The sequence below is a fragment of the Amblyomma maculatum genome, unplaced genomic scaffold, assembly GCF_055883805.1.
Source record: "Amblyomma maculatum isolate TAMU_Amacu unplaced genomic scaffold, ASM5588380v1 scaffold_61, whole genome shotgun sequence".
Taxonomy (NCBI): domain Eukaryota; kingdom Metazoa; phylum Arthropoda; class Arachnida; order Ixodida; family Ixodidae; genus Amblyomma; species Amblyomma maculatum.
This window is the reverse complement of record NW_028146786.1, coordinates 1,195-26,195: the sequence shown is the minus strand read 5'-3', so window position 1 is coordinate 26,195 and position 25,001 is coordinate 1,195. Positions and strand designations below refer to the sequence as shown.

At 46.0% G+C, this 25,001-nt stretch overlaps 1 protein-coding gene across 1 annotated transcript; it reads right to left on the bottom strand.

Moving 5' to 3' along the window:
• Positions 1-8,368: 8,368 nt before the first annotated feature.
• LOC146170727 (penthalaris-like) lies at positions 8,369-24,490 on the bottom strand. The gene is made up of 4 exons (XM_084586811.1): positions 24,408-24,490; positions 24,049-24,243; positions 22,873-23,046; positions 8,369-8,468 (listed from the first exon to the last, which is right to left on the bottom strand). The coding sequence occupies exons 2-4, from the start codon at positions 24,140-24,142 to the stop codon at positions 8,437-8,439; spliced, it is 300 nt and encodes a 99-aa protein (XP_084442937.1). The 5' UTR covers positions 24,143-24,243; positions 24,408-24,490; the 3' UTR covers positions 8,369-8,436.
• Positions 24,491-25,001: the final 511 nt, after the last annotated feature.

Sequence of the window (25,001 nt, the reverse complement as noted above, 5' to 3'; positions counted from 1 at the left end):
AGGGATCACTTCATAAGTTACGTCGCTGAGTTTGAGCAACACTTCATACGGGCCGAGGTAGTGGCGCAGAAGGTTCTCGGAGCGCCCCACTGGCGAACAGGAGTCCACACCCAAACCTGATCTCCAGGGTTGTAAATTACCTCTCTGTGACGAAGGTTGTAGCGTTGAGCATCTTTAGATTGCTGTGCACGGACTCTCCGTCTAGCCATTTGGCGGGCAGCCTCAGCGTGCTGAAAGAATTGGTGGGCTCCGTGTACTGATGGGTGAGCAACATCTGACAGTAGCATTGCGTCCCGCATGGCAACGGCTTCGCGACCGTACACCAAACGAAACTGTTTCAAGCGTGTCGTTTCCTGGATTGCGGTGTTGCATACGGTAATATCTGGTCCCAGTTTTTATGGTCTTCGACGACGTACACAGAAAGCATATTGGCGGTGTTCTTATTGAGTCGCTCAGCAAGGCCATTCGTCTGAGGATGGTAAGCTGTTGTCTGCGATGACAAGCGCCACTGAGAAGCATAACTTCCTGTTTTAGAGCTGAAGTAAATGTCGTGCCCCTCAGAACGACCGCTGGTGCACCTTGGCGAAGGACTAGGTTAAAGATGAAAAAGTTCGCAATATCATTAGAGGTGCCGCTGGGAAGGGCTTTGGTTTCAGCGGGTGAGGTAGTCAATGGCGCCTATTAAGTACCAGTGGCCCAATGACGACGTAGCAAATGGCCCGAGCAAGTCTATACTGACTTCGTGAAAAGGTACTCGAGAAGAATAGGCTGCAGCAGGCCGGCCGGCTTGACAGGTGGCGTTATATAAATTTTCTGTTCAAGAAAAAAACAGTATTCTAGCTTCTTGGTAATGTTATGGTTTAGAGCTCATGTTGTGTTTTTCAGCTTAAGGAGCAGGAGTAATCGACTGTGCACTGCAAATTCTTAAAAAGTCAAGGTACTTGTGGATTGCTGCTTCCCTGTGCGTTTTATATTTTTATTTGTTAGGCTTTTGAGTTTAATAAGCCTGTTACGTTTACAGAACCTATCCTTTTCAGAATAATGCTTATGTTGGTTGCATGACACAGATACTCATGAAACTGATACAGCTCAAAAAGGTGGCCCAGTGTGAGTGGACAGTATGCCTATCCCTTCAAGGCACTTCCTAGAGGATCAGCAGTGCGCCCCTAATAGGCATCACCTGACACGTTCACGAAAGACGTCCGGCGCACAACAAACGCTATGTGACTCCAAAATGAATGTCATTTCGCTGTAACAATGGGTGTCCTGCTGAACCCCTAAAAAGTTGCAACTGACCACCCTGAAGGAGGCAACGCGGCGATATTCTAAAAGGTCTATGTGATTCCTAGGGTATAGTCATTTTATTCTAACAGTAGAAGTCATGCTAAACGCGTGAAGGGTTGCCATCTGACCACCCTGAAGGAGGCAACGCGGCATTTGCTACGGAGTCGCATTGACGCTTCTCCTACCAGTGGAGGGCCGTTATGGTTTTTGCTCAAAAGAGGTCACTGGATACCCCTGAAAGGAATCGCATATGTGGCAATTTTTTACCATCCCAAAAGGCATTCCCTGGTACCCACTTTTATCTTAGAGTGTAAAAACAATCTTAAGTTATTTATAAATATCAGGCACTTAAGTACATTGCATTATGCAAAAAAATGTATTAAGTAAATATAAAACTGAACGAACGTTTTTATTCTATAGAAGTGCTTATGGCTTCCCCTTAGGAGTAGACGTCAAAACTTCGATTTATTATTTGTTGGATTTATCTACATTGTATCTTGTGCAATATTCAAAGCCTTCTCAAATATTATAAAGTCTCTCTATGCTTGCTGGCAGGGTTGAAGGTAGATTAAAATGAAATAAACTCGCAATTTTCGGCAATTTCATGGGAGCACGCTAAGGACGATCGAACGTTGCCTTTATCCTGTAATCTCCTTTTTTTCCGGGGTGCAGAGCTATTCAATGCAGTTGTTAGCATTATTATTTCATTTCTCGGATATGAACAAAGTTAACAATACTCTATTTTTGAAGGCCATTTTTCTAACGGGGACTAAAGTACAATCATAAGCAAATCTCTTTACAGCATGAAAGTTTTAGTGGAATTTTATATTTCTTTATGGCAGCAGCACGAATGAACCGAGGTGATGAAAATTCTTGTCGACAGCTATCTAGCTTAGAAAAAAACGCGAGCCAACACGAAACGAACCCGCCCTCTATCTGAACTGCAGGTTACACTTTGCAGGCTAGGTGGATGGTAGGTTCGCTCCGTGCTGGCTCGCATGTTTTTCTGGGATAGATATGTCGACAAGAATACCCATCATCTCGGTCTCATTCGTGCTGCTTCTATAAAGCAATATTTATTTCTAGCAAACCTACCATGCTGCCAAGCTTCTTACTTATGAACGTACGTAGGTGCACATTAAAAAATCGTCTTCAAAAGTGTATTGCTAATTTTTGTCTTAACCAAGGAACGAAAAATATTTTAGCACTCTTGATGTCACGATGTAAAGCAACGCTACTGCAACAAAACAACAGTTCACCCAGACAGCCCCTCTGCTATCACACACTTCTTCGTCCTCCTACACTCTATGCTCCTCCTCTTCATCCATCTAGTCTGTAACATTTGCCCCCCTTTCGCAAACAAAGCCCTCCGGACGAGTCAGGTGTTGTCACGAGTATGCCACTTGTTCAGGCGGGGGACATGCGTGACCTCAGTGTTCGCCGAACGTCGTCCACTGGCCATAAGGCGTGCAATCCTGTAGTTTAGTTCGCCGAGTCGCTCTAAAATTACACATGGGCCGGTTTAGCGTGCCAGCATTTTCTGGTGTAAGCCACGTTTCCTCATAGGTTTCCAAAGCCAGACTAGGTCGTCGGGGGGGAGGTAGGTGATCTGGCGATGGGGGTCGTCATAGAGAGCTTTTGATCTGTCTTGCGATGACGAAATCTGAAATCGGGCTATTCGCCGCGCTTCTGCAGCCAGACAGAGTTTCCGCTAAGCACAGATCGTCGTCATAGGAAAATGGGAGGATAGTATCGTGGGTGTGTCGGGTAGAGAGAAGGAAAAACTGACTGTATCCTGTGGTCACATGCCTGACAGTGTTGAATGCGTATGTGAAGAACGATAGAACACAGTCCCAGTTTTTATGGTCCATAGCGACGTACATTGCGAGCATATGGTTCGAGTTCTGTTGGTGCGTTCTGTTAAAACATTTCTCAGGGTGGTAAGGGGTCGAATGCCGGAAATCGGATGCGCATACATGGAGACGTTCTTCTATTGTATCGGCAGTAAACTGACGGCCTTTGTCACTTATCACAACTATCGGGAGACCATGTCGCAAGATGACTGAATGCAGCATAAAAAGAGACACTTCACGGACGCGTCATCGAATACGTCTAGAGAACACTGTCCAAGGGCGCCGCCTGCTGGCTTGGGATGAACAGCGTAACGACAAAACACCAGCCCTATATGCATCTCTTCCCCCTTGGGAGATGCCAGTATAGTCACACGCCTCCATCGCCGACCTAAAACCGCGATTTTGTCATTCCCCGAGAGCTCCTCGCTGCCCATCACCGACCAGAGCGAATCCCTGATACGGCTGACATATACACCGACGCATCGATTACAAGCGATCTGCATCTTTGGGCTGGGCATGCGATGACAACCCTTTCCTTTCAGGCGCTTATACCTGCCACCTACCTCAACGTACCCCTCTTCATGCTGAACTCCTCGCGACACCGGAACTGGTTCAATACGTATTCTTACTGATTCCTATGAAGCTTACAAGGAAAGCGCTACTCCGGGTTCACAAGATGCAACAGCTACGGCCATACAGCGCCTCCTTAAACGCCGCCAACTTGCGACCAGAACTGTCGCTATTCACTGGACCACAGGTCACTCGGACGAATCAGGGGGCAATGCGGCGGCACACGCCGCGGCTGCCTTGGCAGGTGGGATGTCCACATTTACTTCCCCACCCCCCTTGCTTCATCCCGCTGGCGTCAGTATACAGAGAAAATGATTACGTGCCCCCACTGTACGACTATAACTCGCGGCGACATATCTCATCTACTCTAGTATTGCCCTGCTTTTTCTACTGGACGTTCCGAGATCAAACCCTACCGCCTGAACTACCGTTCCCTTCTAGAAACTGATGCTAAAACACAGAGGATATTTTCCAAGTATGTATCGCTTAGTGGCCTGGTTAGAGCAATGTGATTCGAGTGACGACCTAAACAATGAAGATTCTGTTTGCTCCCCTTTATCCCCATCCATGGCCATGAGCCTTCCCATTCAATAAAGGACATTCAATCAATCAATCAATCGTAGGCTGTAACGACGGTAAGAGCGGCCGTCTCACAGTAGCAAGATGATCCACACATAAAATAATCCAACGATTGCCTTTTTGCGACTTTGGGAAAGAACCCAAAAAGTTAACTCCAACTTTCTCAAAAGGAGCCTTGGGCGGCATTACAGGGTGAAGCATTCCGGGGGCTACACCAGTAGGACTTTTGTGACTTTGACACTCGGGACAGCTGGCCACATACTGGTCAATCGTGGCACATCTGAGGCCAGTAGAATCGCTCATGTGTGCGGTGCAAAGTTCTCGCTGATCCCAGGTGTCCGGAAGCTGGATTGTCATGCATGGCGCGTAAAAGAGACAGACAGAAGCTTTCAGGTACAACCAGCTGAAACTAAGGCCAGTGTCTGAGTAAACCTCCTTGTATAGCAGGCCATGACGTACACAAAACTGGCTGTTCGAGGTTTGGTCATGAGCAGACTTCAATAACGGCTTTAGGTGCTTGTCGCTGTGTTGCTCTGTTCGGATGGTGCGAATATCAGGAAAGCTCGTAAATAAAGCAGCGATGTAATGCTCGAAGTTTTCCGCGTCACATACTGTCGTGGCAAGTGGTAACCGCGAGTTTCAGTCCGCATCTGCGTGCCGTCGGCCACTTGTAATCGAAGAGCCCAGCCGGCCAGGCGACCAGACGGATCTCGGAGATTGAGTAACCAACATAGGTAATGGTGGTCTGTTACTACCACAAAAGGCCGTCGGTATAAGTAGCAGCGAAAGCGCTGCACGGCGAAAACAACTGCCAGACACTCCTGCTTGGGGATGGTGTAGTTGCGCTCAGTCTTGCTTAGAGTCCGACTGGCGTAAGCAATAACATGTTCGCGGTCATCATAGCACTGAACAAGGACAGCACCGTAGCTTATGCTTGGCTGTCTGTTTTTTTACTGTTGAGGTTCAAAACATTGACGATCAAAAATTTTTGTATAAATATTGTTAATACCATGAGAAACGTTTTTTCATTTCATACCGTATATACGGCGCTTGTGACAACACTACATCTCGCGGAAAACATCAAGAACAAAAATTTCGCTTTAACCCAGATACTCAACAGTGTAAAAATGACACATCCTAATGCCATCAGACGGAAATTCCTATAACAGCATGGATGGCTGCTACGGCCGATGTGGAAGTAAGAAAGCAATGAAAACGTGATCATTATTATCACCAAATTTTGCATGAATGTTCGTGGCGCACTGGCATGTTTTTTTATAAATATTACTTTAAAATTTCCGTTATATTTAGTTCATCATCAGTTTACCCAATGGCTTATCAATGTGACTTCAACTGTGGATAAGCGCACTCAGCAATCTTTAACCAATGTTCGCTTATCTTTTTCACAGATGAGTACTTCTTGAGTAATTGTCGATACTCAGTTTGGTACAGCTAAGAATAGCTCAGATATATCAGTGCTCTGATGTATATCTGATGGTTTCTGCTGTGACCACAGACATCAATGCTCAGTGACCATCCAGCATCTCTTAAGATGCTAGTAAATTGTTTGAACTATCATTTTGATATGACAGAAAAGTGCAAATGCATCATTGCAGTCTCAGGCCTACGTTACTCGTACGACTTTATGATATGGGCGCTCATGCATAAGCAAATTGTAGTATAAGCTTTATTTTATTCGTTTCATGAAGCAATTAAGCTGTTCAAGAAGCCGATCACTGCATGTTAACCTGGAAATGGTATGTCTCACACGGTAAAGATATGGCCGTAATATTTGTTCATGTATATTCTGTTGAATAATAGATACCCTGCCACCGCAGGTGCATCAATGTGACGGAGCGCGTAAAAGGGTAACGTGACGTCAACCAGCATCATTACATTTTCAGCCATTGTGCATTTTGCAGTATCATGTCCAAACGTTTTCTTGTTCTATATTGTGAGCACTATGTGCGCGCATTGCTAGTTTTCCGAAACTGCGGAGGCATCGCTGTCGAGCCAAGTTGAGGATGAAATAAAATAATCAGCTTAACAATGCAGCAGCCTAATTAAACAGTCACCATGAGTCGATGAATTGGCGCCGGCAGCTATTTTGCATTGAGGCGTCATATGATCGGCTTCAAGTTGCATAGTGCGAACGTTTTTCTAGGCGGCAGTCCCAAAAGGTGAAGTCCACTGTCTAGGAGCTGTAGTCGGCGCATATTTATCTGCTTCGACCGTTTCGTCGCCCGCCGAAAGTCGGTATTACTAAGCCGCAGTTTGGCTTATCGCATGACGAAGAGAACAACATAATCTTTTCAACACCAATCTCGAGCATCCCAACCGCGACAAGCGTCTAGCGCATCACTTCGGCCACTTCTCCGCGGCAACCGTCATGCCGTTTATGTGTGCCATTTTTTGTTCGCTCTGGCTAAGGCCGTCTAAACCGACTCAGTGCTCCCCCGATACGCTGCTAGCCAGCTAGTTCAGGGCCGCTCTTTCGCGTTCGTTTAGATTTCTCTGCTTTAACAACTCTTTCTATTTCGGGTCAACGAAGCCCTTGTTTTATTTCTAATATTCTAAGTTCTGCTTCTGCTAACGCCTTTTGAGTATCGAGTACTTACCTGCTCAACTCTGCCTCGATCTTCTTGATTTCTACTTCGGTTTTGTTCTTTCGTTTTAGAGTTTCTCGGCTCTGAGACTCTCTTTTCGTCTCTGTTTGACGACGCTTTTCTAGGTCCTTACTTTTCGTTTTTCCTAGATACTCCTTTCGTCTCATTCCCAATGTAGGGACTCATACAGACACTGTGGTTTAGGCAGAAAAAACTGAACTTCTACTGCTGATCTGTGCTAATTCACATCACGCAGACACCACGTACCTACCGCTGCTAACGCCTGAGTAATGCACAACAACGGACGCAAGAGCTCCCGTTCACCTGAACAACGGTTTGCCTTTCTCGCCGCTTCGCTCCTGACTGTGGGACACTTCCGCTCGTTGCTTTCCCTAGCCCTCACCTTTTGGCGTATCTAGGCCCTTGTATGCGTTGATGAAGCTCCTACTCCAAAAGGCCGAGAGATTTCGAAACATCGGCAACGTTTGCTCGTTTCTTTCCGCGTCGCTGCTGGTTGGAGGACTCTTCCTTGCGTCGCTGCCTCTGGCCGTCATCTCACAAGCATGCTTAAAGTCACGTTTCAGAATGCAACCTACGGCGGCAACCGTGATGTACGCAGTCGCTTACCTATAGCGCACAGAAAATCTCCAGTGCTCAGCGCTATCACCTACGCCAACGCCACACATGCAATAAGTATACTGTTGCTGTAAATAGTTATTGACGCCCACTAATTGGTGTAGATTCAGTGAAAAACTGCTGCGCTGCACCTTTGCTCAAATCCAGAGCCTTGGTTGGCCTTGAGAACCTAAATTCGATTTCATTTCTTTACACAGCGACAAATAGCATGGCAAACGCAATTAGAATAGCGACATAGAGGCCATGCGTCGATTACGAAAGAGACAGTGTTATTTGACATTTTATACTTTATTTGACTATCTTTTTTCTACTTTATGAACAGGGATAATATCAATGCCGCTGAGGTTTTTAGTGTTAATGTTTATTGGTCCTTTCTCATAGTACAGCGACATACCTTTTGAAATTTGGATTGGGAAGCCAAAAGACAAGCATCTGTCCGGCAGAGTATCTAACCATGCACAGCAGTAGGCACTAAATTCTGACAGCTCTAGTTACATTTGAATTCAGGGCACTCGATGCTGTGATAACTATTTCATTCGAGGACTTTCAAGACAATTCGACAATAGCGTCACGATATTTTGTTCACCTGAGGGCACAACCACTCACTATAAACAGTATTATTTAAACTCTGAATGCAACATGATTTCACTTGCTTCACCTCCGTTTTTTAACACTGTATTAGAAAAAAAAATGGAAATAAGTATTCCCCTTTTGTAAAGAACACTCCTACCTGTATACCTGTATGGGAATGAATATAGGCACAGACACAGATATATTTAGGCTGAACAATTATATTTTTTCCTTTAGATTTTGCTGTCATTTGCACGAGGTGCTTTCATCAAATTATTAGGCATGCTGTCTTTAGTAATAAAGATGCTGTGTAGCATGTCCGCAGCTCTGAAGGAAGATCAGACGTCGTCTCTGATATGCGTATGGTTTGCTGAAAAAAAAATTGTTTGAATAAGAATGACCCTATTGCGACATGCACAGTTTATCATGACGATGTTATTGAACCTGAATGCGAAAGAAAGGAGCCTCCTATTTTCTTAAATTTATGCGCTAATGTGGTTTAGCAAGAACCTGATAAAAAAAAGGCCCCTTTGCTTGCTGGTAAGTATTGATTCGTTGATTGGAAGTGTCCGTTAATGAACGTCACTTGAACAACATCCTACTACATAACGACGCATGATGTAACCTTCTGTTCACAGCTAGTACATACATACATATATATATATATATATATATATATATATATATATATATATATATATATATATATATATGAAGTTGTGTGATGTTAGAACGATAGTGAGAGACCGGAAAGCGTGGTGTGATATGGTCAGATTTGAATTATTCCGGCCAACCTCTCTGCCTTTTCCTTTCAATAAATACATCTATCTATCTCGTCCATAGGGTCACGAAGAGTCGGACACGACTGAACTAAACTGATATATATATATATATATATATATATATATATATATATATATATATATATATATATATATATATATATATATATATATATTGTGAGCACTGTGTGGCGCTTCATCTTCCACAGGGCTGAACGTGCTGCTTCATCTTCATCCTGCTCCCTCTTGTAGATACCCATCGTTATCGCGTAGTGTGGTTGGCTGCAGTGTGCGACCAAGGCTTCAGGTCTGCGATAAAACCTGATCCCCCAAGTTCGACCTTCGCGTTACCTTACACGTGGTGGAGGTGCGCCTTGATTTCCCCGCTGCTTCGCCACCTGCATTAACCTGGAGCTCCGTTCTGGCCGCCGTTTGACCCCGACCACCATCGTCATGGCCCAAAAGGGCCACTCCGCTGTTCTGGCTTCTACCAACTCGACCCAAGCTCCCCTTGCCACTTGGACTGTCAGTAGCCGTCAACGCGACCCGCAGATGTTCGCCGGTCTCCGCGGCGACGACGCAGATGACTGGCTCGACAGCTACGACCTGGTCAGTGCTTTCAACCGGTGGGGCGATTCTCATAAACTAATAATATGTCCTTTTATTTGACGGATGTGGCCAAAACGTGGTTCCTAAATCATTAATCGACGATTCCGGACTGGGCCACCTTTAAACAAAAGTTACGCCAGATTTTCTGCGCTCCTACTGTTCGCACGGAGTCCGCCAAGAAGAAGCTAGAAGCCCGACTTCAGCGGTCCAATGAGACCTATACCTCTATATAGAAGATGTTCTTCCACTTTTTTTTTATAACGTTGTTTTTTTGCCTCAGGGCATAATGGAATATCTAAAAAATAAAGAGGGTATTAAATGAAAGAAAAATGGTTGGCTGTTCTAATAAAGTTCAAGAGAGAGCGATGATAAGGCCCTTGAGTCCATGGAATGTATGAAGATGGGTTATTCGGCGAAAGGCCCACGGCCGTCAGGTGCCGAATTCTTGTCGGCTTCAGTGCCGGGCAAACCCACAACAAGTGGTGAATATCTGCCTCGTGATCTGGTTCTTGCACTTTGTCGGTGCATAAATGACACCATGCCAGAGGCCGAGCGGGTTCAGCACGTCCTTAAAGGTATTGGGCCACTCGCCTATAACGCCCTGGCCGTGCAGAACCCTACCACGATCGACGCCATCATATCAACTTGTCAACGCCTTGACGAACTACAGTCAATACACCTGCAGCTGATTCCACTTCATTTGGTTTCACTGCCGACGCTGACCTCCGTGCGCTTATTCGCGGATTAATTCGTGAAGAGCTCTCGGCTCAGGTAATTTGTGTCGCCCTGCATCTGAGCCACATCCTTCAAGTGCCGGCCTGAGTAGCATTGTCAAAGAAGAGCTGGCCTCAATCACCTTTTCCCCCCCAACACCGGTCGCTCCTACCATCTGTCAGGTGCCAACGTACGCCCAGGTCACGTCCTTGCCGCTTGCAGTTGCAGCGCCTACGCCACCGGCGCCTACCACTGCTCATGTCGCCGCATTGGCGCCACCTGCCGCGGCGCAGACCCCACCTGGCGCCCAGCCCGCCCTGTTTGTTATTACTGCGGGTACCGAGGCCATATTTCCCGCTTCTGTCGTCGCAGGCTCCAGAATGAACGCCGCGGCTACGACTCATTTGAAGCAAACTACAATCCTCGCTTCTCCGGCTCTAGCCACCATATATTCACTGATTATCCCCGACGTTCATCACCCCCGCCAGAAAGCCCCGCTCCGCCTGGTGGTTACATGCCTTCAAGACGCCGTTCTCCTTCGCCTTTTCGCCGCTCAACCTCACCTCTCCGCCAAGCTTCTCTGACGACCCCCCGCCTATCGGAAAACTCACCACTGCAGTTTTAGGAAAGAAAACAGCACTTTTCGGCCATACCAAAAATCCTCCGGAACGTCCAAAAAATATTATTTTAGTTGGGTTTAATGTTTATCTTTGAGGCTTTGGTTGACACGGGCGCCGCTGTTTCTGTGATACACACTGACTCGTGCTCCCGCTTGCGAAAAGTGAAAACGCCTTATGATGGACCTGAACTCCGTGGAGCTAATGGTGCAATAATTCGGCCTTTTGCTAAGTGTACTGTGCGAGTTTTTGTTGACGGTGTCCGCCACTATGTACAATTTGCCGTGATGTCACCGTGCGCTCACCCAATTATTTTAGGCTGGAATTTTCTGTCTGCCGCATCAGCCAGCATTTCGTGTCGTGACATGGTCATTTACATGAACGAGAGCGATCAGTCTTCTGAACATCCCGAGCCCCGTCATCGCCTGCTTGCCGCTACTGACTGAGTGTTGCCCCCTGGATGCGAACAACTTGTCGCGCTTACTTCTACTGACATTGATAACGGAGATGTGCTAATCGTGCCTTCTGATCGCAATCTCACCCGTGGAATCGCGCTACCACAAAGTCTTGTTCGGTTTGAGCATGGCACAGCGCTTGTCGCTGCTTCGAACACTTCCCCAGAGCCCATTGTGCTGACTAAAGGGACATGTTTTCCTTGTGCCCTGGACATTCACCCGGTGTCCCTCACCACCCTTACCGCCCCCTCTTCCTCACCAGCAGCTTCTTCCGATGCTTCTCTCTGTGTTCTCTTTGGTACCATCAATCTTGACCTTCCTGCGACTCACTACCAAGCTTTGCAGGAATTACTTCGAAAACACCAAGCCTCCTTTGATGTCACTTCTCCGACCTTGGACCGAACGTCTTCTGCACAGCACCGCATTATTACAGATGGTACTTCTATTGTTAGCCGCCGCCCTTACCGTGTTTTCTTATCAGAACGTAAAATCATAGACGATAATGTGAATGATATGCTCCGACGAGACATTATTCGGCCCTCAGCTAGCCCCTGGTCATCTCCGTTCGTTTTGGTCAGAAAAAAAGGATGGGTCCGTGCGTTTTTGCGTTGATTACCGCGCACTTAACAAAGTCACTCGCAAAGATGTTTGCCCTATGCCACGAATTTACGACTCCCTCGACTGTCTCCAGGGCGCCGAATATTTCTCCCCGTTGGATTTGCGTTCCGGTTACTGGCAGATTCCGATGCACGCAGCCGACAAAGAAAAAACCGCATTCGCTACTCCCGACGGGCTTTATGAATTCAATGTCATGCCTTTTGGACTTTGTAACGCCCCCGCTACGTTTGAGCGCATGATCGACACTGTTCTTAGAGGACTTAAGTGGAAAACATGCTTGTCTTACCTGGACGACAGTTATTTTCTCTGCGACTTTTTCTGATCATTTATGCCGCCTTGATTAAGTATTAACATGCCTGGCGTCCGCTGTAATTTCGCCAAGAAAGAAATTAAGATACTGGGCCACCCCGTCAGCCGCGATGGCATTCGACCCGACCCTGACAAGCTTGCTGCAGTTTTGAACCTTGCACGCTCTCAGCGGACTAAGGATCTACACAGTCTCCTTGGCCTATCTTCATACTTTCGCCGTTTAATTCGCAATTTTGCTACCATTGCTGCACCGCTCCACCACCTTCTTACCGACTGTACTACTTTCAATTGGTCCGAAGAATGTGAAAAAGCTTTTCAAACCCTGAAGAATGCCCTCACTTCGGACCCTGTTCTCGCTCACTTCGATGACACGGCTGCCTCCATTCTCCACACCGATGCCAGCAGCATCGGTATCGGAGCCGTACTTCTGCAACGTGATACTGCTTCTAGGGAAAAGGTAATTGCGTTTGCCAGTCGAACTCTAACACCAGCGGAACGCAACTACACCATCACTGAGCAAGAGTGCCTCGCCGTCGTTTTTAGCAATTCAGAAATTCCGCCCCTACCTCTATGGCCGCCATTTCACGATAGTTACCGATCACCATGCCCTGTGTTGGTTACCAACACTAAAAAATTTGACTGGACACCTGGGCCGTTGGATTCTGCGTTTGCAGGAATATTCGGTATCACTTACAAATCGGGTCGCAAACATCGAGATGCCAATGCTCTTTCCCGTTGCCCGCTCCCAGAATTACCACCTAGTGCTTCTTCGCGCCTTCCTGCGTGCACTCTCAACGTCCCAATGTCGCCCAGAGCTCCAAACATCACTTGTGCTACTCCTGCCGCTGCTCCAGATCGCTACGACATTATTTCACACCAGCGAGCAGATCTCTGCTGTCTTTCCCTAATCGACCTTCTCACCGGTGGTTCTCACCCTCCTACCGCTAGGATGCGCAGGCAACTCCAAAAGTTCAGACTTGACAACGGCGTGCTCTCCCGGTATATGTATTGCTCTGAGGGCACCCGTTGGGTCCCCGCTATTCCGAGAGCGCTTTGCACCCGTATCCTGGCGGCTTTCCACGATGATGCTACAGCCGGTCACTTAGGCTTTCATAAAACTTACCACCACGTGAAAACTCGTTTCTTCTGGCCAGGCCTCGCCTCAAGCGTGGCAAAATACGTCGCCTCTTGTCTGCCATGCCAGCGCCGCAAACGGCCGACTTCTCCTCCTGCTGACCTACTACAGCCGCTACCTTGCCCTGCTACTCCTTTCGCCGTTGTTGGCATAGACTTATACGGGCCACTTCCATTGTCCTCACGAGGTAATCGCTGGATCGTCACCGCCGTCGACCACCTAACACGCTACGCTGAGACCGCTGCCCTGCCTAATGGCTTAGCACATGAGGTCGCGACCTTCTTTTTGGAATCGCTCGTATTGCGCCATGGGGCCCTTCAAGTGCTTCTCAGCGATCGGGGTCTGACATTTCTGTCGACGATTGTAGCCGAGGTTCTTGAGGCCTCACCCACACATCACAAATTGACCTCCAGCTATCACCCGCAGACCAATGGGCTGACTGAGCGGTTCCTCCGCACGCTTTCTGACATGTTGTCTACATACGTCGACCAGGACCACCGAAACTGGGACGCAGTACTTCCTTTTGTTACGTTCGCCTACAATACGGCTGTACAGCGGACCATAGGTTACACCCCGTTTTTCCTCGTTTACGGCCGTTTTCCCGCTACCTTTCTTGATGCCTATTTCCTTTCTACGCATGCCAGTTCCTCATCCTCACTTCCTGACCATTTCCTTTCCCGAGAGGCGAAATCTCGCCGGCTTGCTCGCGTCAACACGGAAGCTAGCCAGGAAGACCGCAAGTGCCGCTATGATGCAACCCATCGCCAAGTTTCGTTCCCTCCCGGCGACGAGGTGTTACTTTGGACCCCATTACGCACTCCTGGTCTTTGTGACAAGTTCCAGCACCGTTACATTGGTCCTTACATAGTTCTTGCAAAACCTCCCCGGTCAACTATCGCGTCTCCCCTGTTTACCCTCCTCCGGACAGTCGTTACCGTGGCACTGAAGTTGTCCACGTTTCACGCATGAAACCTTTTATTCGGCGCAATCCTGCGGACTAATTGCGGCCAGGGTGACCGAAGCTTCAACTGCGCGGGCGAAATAGTGTGAGCACTCCGTGGCGCTTCATCTTCCACACGGCTGAACGTGCTGCTTCATCTTCATCCTGCTCCCTCTTGTAGATACTGTAGATACCCATCGTCATCGCGGAGTGTTGGTTGGTTGGTTTGTGGGGTTTAACGTCCCAAAGCAACTCAGGCTATGAGAGACGCCGTAGTGGAGGACTCCGGAAATTTCGACCACCTGGGGTTCTTTAACGTGCACTGACATCGCACAGCACACGGGCGCTTTGCTTTTCGCCTCCACCGAAAAGCGGCCGCCGAGGCCGGGATTCGATCCCGCATCCTTGGGAACAGTAGTCGAGCGCCGTAACCACTGCGCCACCCCGGCGGGGTCATCGCGGAGTGTGGTTGGCTGCAGTGTACGACCAAGGCTTCAGGTCTGCGATAAAACCTGATCCCCCAAGTCCGACCTTCGCGTTACCTTACGATATATATATATATATATATATATATATATATATATATATATATATATATATATATATATATAATTTTTTTTCAATCCCACTTGAACAATTCTACAAGCATTCACCTTAATGACGAAAGGCTCGCTCATTTGTCCACTTGTTTGTAGGACTAAACCCTATTGAATCAAATTCTCGCGGATATTACTTTGTGACAAAACTGTGTAATATTTCAAGATATTGTAAACAATATCTCCACGGGAAAGGCCTCCTTTTTCGATATGCTACAAAATCTTGTCCTTAAAGTTTTTTATGGCCACGCAAGGTGCTTAGGACAAAGTTCAGAAACCCAGTGGTGAGCACGTTAGAGCGCAGCTTTTGGGCTTCCGCTGCTAGCTTGTGCTGCGTCGCCGTCAGCGTAACTGGTGTACAGCTGTAGTGTGGCCCAAGAAGCATCCCTATTATACTTATTACTGGCTAACATGCAGCACAGGATACAGCTTAGCCTCCCGCAACAGGCCAATGTCATTTGAAACCCATGCGTCCGGAAAATGAGAGCTTTGGCACCCTGGAAGGTCCATGTACGCTATACCGTCCTACACTCAAAGGCAAAACTTAATTCAAGAATATCGCAGACATTGCAAACTCTCGCGAACATTTTGAACTACCGGTACTGCCGTCGCACTTGGAGAGTGACGCAGAAGAGGGAAAGGGAAAGTTTAAGACGGTGAGCGTAGTAGACGACTAGGAGGTGGCGGTGGGCGTTGTGAGCGGAAAGTCACGAGCAGCACGGGAGTCATCGGGTCACATGGACAGCATACAGCAAGCTTGTATATATTATTCCTCGGATATTCAGCTGCCAACTCGACAGCTTTCAGATGAGACAGGGACATGCGAATCGAACCTTGAACACCAGGATCCCAAGTCTCACATGCAACCATTAGGCCGCACCAAAGTAGTTGGAGTAGTTCGAATAACGTGATACTTTATGGACCGTTTACAGGGAGCAGTTCAATTTCCACATAACAGATGGCATCAGCAACACGGTGCCGCATGACGCCATCTTCAGCCTCCAAGCCGCGAACCGCTGCTGCTCTTCTTACGTCCCATATGGGGTGCGTGTTTAATAGTTGGATCTTAGTAGAAAATCGTCCGGTGATCTCGTGCGTTGTGTGCTGTCGGCTTGCAGAGAATGCTTGGCGAATGAAATAGGGGAAAATACAGAATTTGCTGTGGCACTCATCATGGGTTTATGGACATGGTCCTATTAAACGACAAAATGGCTTGTTTGCACAAAAATGATATATATATATATATATAGCACATGGCTAAGGTTTCTTTCATCTTTTCTGATTCGGTGACCACGAGCGGACACTAGGTATATTATTGCCTTGCTAGCAGCAGCGGTGCGTGGCAAAAAAATGGACAAGAATGCCACCCAAGAAGAAAGGCAGGAAGGATAAAAGAGGATCGTCTTTTATCGTGTCTTCAAAAAGACGTTGGTTTACTGGATTGAAGAAAACTCTTGCAAGCAAACAGCTGCGTCATGAGAAAATACCAAAGCGCTGATATCTATAGGTTCCCGCTACCGTATCTGCGAAGCTCCTCGAAAGACAACGATGACCTTGATCCTGCAACCGACTCGTAATGGGGCCTGCACATGAGGTTCTCTGTGCACTCAAAAACAATCCGTTTGACAGTGCATGGAATCATACATAGCTCACTTTGTATATAAACCTATAGTCGTTTCTTCGCCAGTGGTAAGGAAACAGCATGTATATCATGTTCATAAATACCATTACCTGTAAAAGCCGCCGCTAAGGACTGAAGTACAAAGGAAAATGGCTATATTTCACCCTTATTCCTTGAGATATGCGCAGTGCAGTGGATGAAGTTCAGATCACCGGGCGATTTCACGGGGCACCTTACGTGCAGTAATTTAGGGACTCACACTCGTGTTTCTGAAGTATTCTTTCTTCTTTGCTAGTGTGCACTTTTATGTGAAGACATCACTGTCGAAAAATTTTACATATACCATAAATATTACACAGCGACTAGTGTCAGCGCTAGCAGGGTCTGCATAATCGATCGAGCCTCTCATTGTGCATCCAGCGGTGGTATAATATATCTTTCCCCACTATTTTCGAAAAGCTGGAAACTCTTTTCGCTTTCATCCTACGAAAGTGTATATAAACTGAAATTCTGCGCACACAAGAGTGACTGCTGCTTGTTTTTAAGAAGAGGTTCAAAGTATTTTCTTGCTTTATTGGGCAAAGGTTAAATAGGTGAGCGCTACAGTTCTCGTTTCCAATCTTCGTTCTTGGATAACTGCTCGACGTAAAAGAAGGAAAGCACACAGAGAATGGCTTCTGTCCGCCTGCATTTTTTCTGCGTCTGCGTTTCTCCTAGCGAATGAAATACACAGGCAGAAAATGAAGCTCTTACACTGCTGTTTTCATGTAACTAAGATGTAGCTCGAAACCAAATTACTTGTCTTACCCCGGCCGCCCCACGATCAGCTGAAAAGGTTAAAATGCACTCTCGCATCTCGCACAGACGTCTGTGCGTTTGTCGCTAGATTAGAACCGATCCGCGTAGTGAGGAGATAAATAATTATAAGCCTTACGCAGGTATTCAGTGCCACATAAATGCAAACACACGCCTCTAAACAGCGCTTTTGATCCGCCTGCCAGTTTTGTAAGAGTTCGCAGAGCGCCTTTCTGGAAGGAACGAGCGCACCGCCAGCCATGTACTCGAACAGGAGGCGCTCAATGGCGGCAAGATGACGTGGCCGAATATGGTGACGCACATGCTCCCACGCTTTAAAGCATCTGTATCTATGTCAAGTGGCCTTTCAAACAATGCGGCATCTTAGAGCTCTATGCTATGTATATTTGATATATGTGATATAAACGTGGCATAAAAGAAGAGAGTAGTGATTCAACGATTCGCAATGTGCTTCAACGAGAACCGGCCTCGGAAAGCGGGGCCATAGACAGTAACCGATACGGTGGTCGCATCATGCCTCTAATGGCGCGGCTAAACGAATGCGCAAACTACCCGAGGTTTAATATGTTTGCACAAAACAAAAACGCACCCATGTCACCGACGCCCGCCAGAGGCAAGTTCGTCGAAACATGGCAGGTATCATGAAAGCGACCCGTTCATAACAATCAAGAACATAGAAAGGATTGAGTATCGAACACGGTGTAAGAATATATATCTTGCACCGTGGTATCGGACGAAAGAATTATATAGGGGGAAATATAAAGCAAGCTAAAATTGTGCGTCTAGGGAAACATGTGACTAAGATTCCTAATGTCGACCGATTGCAAAATTAATATTCCGGAACAGCTTTGTTAAAGTTTTGCAATACTGACTATCGTAATTATGGGCCAGTTTCATTTCCTTTGCAGCCCACAGCAAGCGTCCCCGAGAGACAATCGGCGGATATATTGTTACGAGATGACGACGACGAAGTGTTTCCTTCTCTTGCCTCGCGGAAGGTACAAGGAGATGAAGACGAAGTGGCACTGGTTCCGTGTTGCTGCTCGCTGTTATGCCAGTTGAGGCTGTTGTAAATATACTGTAAATACATCGAATGTCCACGTAACAATATAAAGCTATTATCTTAAAGGTTCTTGCAAGATTAGGGGCATGAAAGTGAAAGATTATGGGCATGACGATGGCATCTCTTAGTAGGAAGCTGGCATGTCCCAGGCACTTATTAGTCACAAGCTTCCCTGACGTCACGCGATCACATGACATAGCTGTTTTCGTAGGAGCTGCTAACTCGGGCCTCTCCTTTTAAATGGGAATTGGAGATCTGAGCCAGGCACTTTAACTTTAGGCCACGCAGGCACGTTCGCATGGATTCGTTATAAACGATGCATTGTGTCGGGCTGCCTTTCACATAAGACCGTACTCTAAATAATATCTGTGAGATGTTACGGAAACATTAAGGGCTTAGTAATCAGCGGAGCATCAAACCCATGTACGAGAGCAATGATTAGCAAGGAAATGCGTCAAACAGGAGTAATTACGATTCTTGCGTCATACCCTTTAAGGTGCTCCTTAAATGTCCGCAAATATTTTATAGTGATGGAGCAATCTTACCCAAGGCGCAAACCTTGCGTTCATAAACCATTTCGTATTGACAAAATACCCTTTTTCAGATTGACAGGAAAGTAGGTCCTGATACTAAACATAGAGGTACACTTGAGCTCCAACTTGAAGGGTGTGACGCGACAGACAATATATCCTGTCCGCTGCTCCCTTGGCAGATCTTCATTCTATCTATTTGCATAATCACTTCCTCTAATATCTGTGACTATATGAGGTCACAAGTAGTGACCAACGTACAACCGTCCTCTAGCGTATTATTCGAGTGACCACCTGACGCAGATATACACCCAGGACGAATCAAGCATTAAAAACATGCCTGTGTGGCCTATAGCACGTGTTTTTCGAGATCCAAAGGTTCAGGTGGGTTCCATTGCGACATCACCCTCCCATCCCAAAACAGAAAACCTAATAGCAGCGATTGCGAAGTCCCGCAACCCATCGGCCGATCAATGTGCGGACATGTCAACATGTCGTAAAGCAGCTACTATACGTCGCAGCCCCGGCGCCAATGTCCTACTTTCTGGAGAACGGGACCTTACGCTATCTCGTGGACAAGAATGGTGCAACTGAGTTACTGAGTCACGTACTGTTATAGTAAGTAGATACTGAATCAAAAGCGAGTGGAATATTTATAATAATGTTCGATAAATCTGCGATTATTGTAGCAGAATTGTATGGCGAGGGGAGACAAGTTTCACCTATAAGGTTACGATCCGACAGCGTTGACTCCGAGCCACGGCTCCCCTTTCGTATCCTCTCTCGCCTACGTGCACTTTGTTTGCCACTCAATTATTGTCTAGCCGTTAAGTTTTGCCTCTTTTATTTCGCAAATACCCTATAGCATAAACTCTTTGACTACCGTATTATGTGAAAAACTCCCGCTTATATACCCAAGCAGTACGAACGCCCCCACGTGGCCGAAAAGTAGCATACCCTACTATTAACGCAAAGGTAATAAATAATGCGATTTTCCTCGCGCTCTAAAATCTAGATTGAGAAGCCTGAGTTGGCAGAGAAGCCCTGCCAAATTGGACAAGTCCCGTGGTCGCGTGATGTCGCACCCTACGACCGATCAGAACCCTGCCACCTCAGCTCCCGGGGGCATGATCTTGATTCTTCGCTCATCACGCCAAGGCCACCGAATTCGATGCTGACAACTCCGACCCAAAAAACGCCAAGGCCGGATTTCCTAGGCAATAAGGCATTTAACACTATAGGGCTAAACCAGGCAGCGAAATGCATGCACGGAAAAGGTGACGTAATAATTTGATCAGTAAAGCTGCAGCTATTAAAAATGCAGCATTAAACTCGACTAAGAAATCGCATTACCAAGGCAGTATATAAACCATGTAGCCATCATCTTACATGTGTACAAAAATATTCTTTGCTGGGCGACAAAATAAATCACAACCACCTCCCAAGGCAACTGAGAGCTGCACGTATATATGAATTATAACCCCTAATATAGGTAATACAGGTAGGTTTTTCTAACTTTTTGAGCCATGGTACTTTGTCATTAATAGGTGCCATATCGATGTCAACATTTTCGACGCCGCCACACATTTGGAATGCGCCGAGCCTCAGAATCCTTCAGCCTGTGATTACGACATACAGCATATAGTAGGCGCTCTCATAGTGGGATTAGTTTTAATTCGATACCATTAGATCCCAGGCTGGAAAAAAATTAGGGTATACGTGGCTCCGTCTTCGAACGTTTCATGCAGCCATGCTAATGGCTGCCATTTGCGAGCTGCCATTGCATATGTTAGCATACAAGGACGTATCTAGTAGTTATATCACTAATATTTTACTGTATTCATCTGTTCATCAACACATATTCATTATCATGCTGCCGTAACACACCACATTATATGAAAGGCCAACCAGAATTGATAGAAATCCTCACTTTAACCGAGCAATTCGAACTTGCCTGCGTGGAATCAAGGGTCCTGCCAGGCTGAATTGCCACCTCTCTTTCGCACCTAAGCGGTGAGGCCCAAGCTTACAGCACCTACTACCTCATTTATGTATGTCATGTTGCCTCGATATGTGACGCAACCCGACAGCCAATTAACGCAAGGCCATCTCACCGGTCAAATACCATCTGGCTCGAGTATTGATATTCCTTTGACAGCGTCCACGTGGTATTATCTGGAAAACGGGGCCTTTAGCGGTATCGTATTGAAGTCCTGTGCCAGCGTTTGTGATAAAATCCTCTTATATGTTCAGAGAAATAACATGGCCCCATAGCATTACGTAATCCATGACTAAAAAACGTTTGTCGCCCTGCCTCTGTCCTGTCGTTTCTGCGGCTATTTCCTTCACTGTGGGTTGGTTATGCAACAGCACAATTCACCACCTTTGATAAACGATTCCTACCGTGTTGAGGAGGCAAGCAGATGGTCGTCGTCATCATAGTCATCAGCCGGACTACACCCACTGCACGGCAAAGGCCTCCACTATGCTCCCCCAGTTAACCCGGCCCAGTGCTAGCTACACCCACTTAACCACAGCGAACTTCCTAAACTCATCCGCCCCTAACTTACTACCGCCCCCTGCTAGGCTTTCCTTCCCATAGAATTGAATTTCTTACCCTTATTTACCGTCAATTATGCCCCCTTCACGCTACATGTGATACCCATGCCCATTTTTCTTGATTTTGACAACCAACCAGGTTATAGAAAATGCTGGGAATATCACCAGCCTCTATACATAGCTTTCCTCGAGTACGAGAAAGCATTTGGTACTGTCTAAACATCAGCGGTGACGCAAGCTTTGTGAAATAAGGGTGTAGATGCACCATATCTGAAAATTATAAGATATTTATAATTGCTACACAGCAATGGTAGTTCTCCATAAAGAAGGGTATTAGGCGAGGAGCCGCGATCTCCGAAGTACTATTCACACCTTGCTTAGAAAAAGCGTTCAAGGACTTGGAATAGGAGCAATTAAGTATAAGGGTTAATGCAGAATACGTCAGTAATCTACGATTCGCAGATTACTGTTCCTTGTTAAGTAAATCGTTACTTAAATAAGGGGATGAATTGAAATGCTTAAAAAGGAAAAGCATCAACGTAGCCCTAAAATTAATATGCAGAATACCAATGTAATGTTCAACAACCTTCGAACAAGAACTACAGTTTAAAATAGTGAATCACTAGAAGTTGTTGACGATATGTCTAATTAGGGTTCATATCAACCGCAGATCCACACGACAAGAGGTAAATAAGTAGGAGAGTAAGGCTCATGTGTACGTTTTTAGCAAGTACCCTCAGATGATGACTAGCAGCTTATTTGTATCGCTCAAGGTAACAAAGTGTAACTGTATATAAGTTAATACCATTAGGGCTAGAATGGGGGTGTAACCTTAAGAGGTAGGAAGATTTCAGAGTGCGCCAGAGAAGATTTAAAGCAGCTGAAGAGTAAAATGACAGGGCTTCGGTTACGCTGATTTTGGGACGAGGCACTTCCTTTGGTAACATATTTGCCAAGAGAGGTCTGCCAGATAACACGGCGTGGGCCGTGGTAAATAAAGAATGTTTTACTATGCTTGACATCTATCATAAAATCCTACCACTAAGAAGCGGCAGGGAAATTATCTTCTGCATGTTCTGTTTACAATATTTAACAGCAAATAGCTTAATGCACAGTCAAACATGATCATTAGGACGCAGCAGCCATAGCCTTAAGTAAGACCAGTCGTCCTGAGCCAGATGTTAGTGGGGCTTTTCTACTGAGCTGGAGGACGGGGCACCAAACTCGCACACTGACGCTGCGTTTAGTTGGAAGTGAAACGCAAACTCGCTCATGTGCTTTGGGATGTCACTCACGTTACACAACCCCAAGTTCCGTGTAAAATTTTGAAGCCCTCCACTACTGCGTCCATGAAATCATTTGTACACCTAAGGGATGTCCACCCCCATAATTAAAAATTCGATTATTTACCTTTGCAGCTTCTTTCGCAGTCCGCAAGAGTGGAGAACCTGTTTTTCCCATTAACTCTATTAGTCCAGTACCTCGAGGACTCACAGGTGTCAGAAGTCATGTTGTAGTAATATTTTGAAAATCCTCCAAACCTTCTTTTAACGCTTTTCAGGACGCACTTGCTCCCTGATGCACCTAGAACATAACCACTGAATTCATTTACAGGGGCCTGAGTGCAAAAGCTGTAAATTGGCGAAATTATACAAAATTTACAAAAGCATTTGAGTCTAAATTGCTGAAATATAATTTCGTAAGTTCTAACGCAACGATATGAAAGAACCTCTACAAATTCTTAACGAATATTTATTCACTCTATCAACAGACCTAAAATGTTAATTGCTATAGCGTACTGTACTACACTCTTTGTAAAATATTTCGACGTATCTTACGGTCGCCAAAATGACGGACTTTTCTTGTTCTACTAAAAGCGTTTGTCGTTTATAACGCAACAAAAATGTCTACAGCCTCACAGTGACATTTTGCTTTCAAAAGCTGATAACTAAATGCGTTCCTATATCCCAATTTTTTTGCCACGAGCTTCTTGGCGCAAGCAAATTATTGCTGCCTTGCCTTTTGCAAAAGTGCTGCACCAGTGATCGAGCACAATTCCAGGTTTTAGTAATGTTTAGAAATTTTAATATTTGTATTTAAAGTTTATCAGTTCGTCTCTAAGGAGCTGAGAAGATGAACGGTCTCTACTCGCTTGTCAGTGAAAAAGGGTTCATGATGCTCCCTCATACATAAATCCACACATAAATTGTGATTCGATTCATTTTTTCTAACGAAGATTTATGCTTTATTGCTGTTTAATCTCCAATGTGCATCCCAGTACTAGCTCCTGTTTTTTAGGCGTCTCTACATCCGGGAATTATCTTACTCTGCCTTTGTGTATAGGATCAGAAATCATAAAAACTACGAACGCATCGCCTCTGAAAAGTAGCCTATCACATAATCATAACATTCTCGACCTGGTATGCACCTAGACTCCATTTTGTCCTACCACGCATTTTTTCTGTTCGTTTGTAATACTATTATTGTAGGCGACGGTTATCAAATTGAGCGCCCTTCTACATTAGCAAAAGCAACTGGCAAAAACCCTTTTTTCCTCTAAGATCTGTTTCCGAAATTTAGACATACCTGCACATTTCTGCCAGCATTCAGCGGCTGTGCTGAATCGGTTCTTATACCCGCCACATCCAAGGTAAGTGAACCTTTCGCATCTGTGGGTCATGTAATTGTAGCCAAAAACTTTATGCCTTGTCACGAATCTCGTGTCATTATAGCAGTGACGTCCTATGGAAATTGGAAACTTGCAAGGATCTGAAACACGGGCTGTGGAATGTGGAAAAAAAAAACACTGATACAGGTATTGCATCTGATTATATATGCGAAATAATGGCAAACATTTAGGGGTTTAGCCCATCTCCAGTGATGGGTTTAAAAGCATGCGTAAAGCGATGCTCTAAAAGGATGCGTCGCATGGCACCTCACCTTACCTCTTCCTCGCCCCGATGGGTGCACTGAGGCTTTTTATGAGGAGTACGGCGGCGAACAAGCATTACAACCATCCTTCGTGTAACAATTTCCGGTGTATTTAAAGGTAACACATCGTGCCCTCACATCATGCCCTTCAGAAGGCCGCGCGGACAGACCACTGCTTCCATTGTTTCATAGAATGCAGTGCTCTCTGGCAGACCAAGAAGGAGATGCATAGCTTCATGAGCGCTGACGTGTTTGCGCTCCCTCTCCGAGTCTGGAATGTTCACTCGCGGTAATATCAGAGCGCGCCGCGCTGCGACTGCGGGTTCTAAACGAAGCTACGGTAGTGGTATCAGGTAGTCCCCCGCTTAAACTATGTCGTGAAATGAGAGCTTTGAGCTCATGCCATGTAGCGTTCCAGCTGCCGGAGCTGCGCTTAATTCCCAGCCAGCCTATACATCTCTCCTATAGCCAGCCTCTCGTATAGTCGCTTCTCGGTTTTTGTAAATAAACTTGTGCACCTTATGTTATCTTTGTATAAAGTTAAGTTTCGTCTCTTTACTCAAGTTCGCCATTGTTTCACTTTGTGTGTAAACTATACGTCCCCTGCC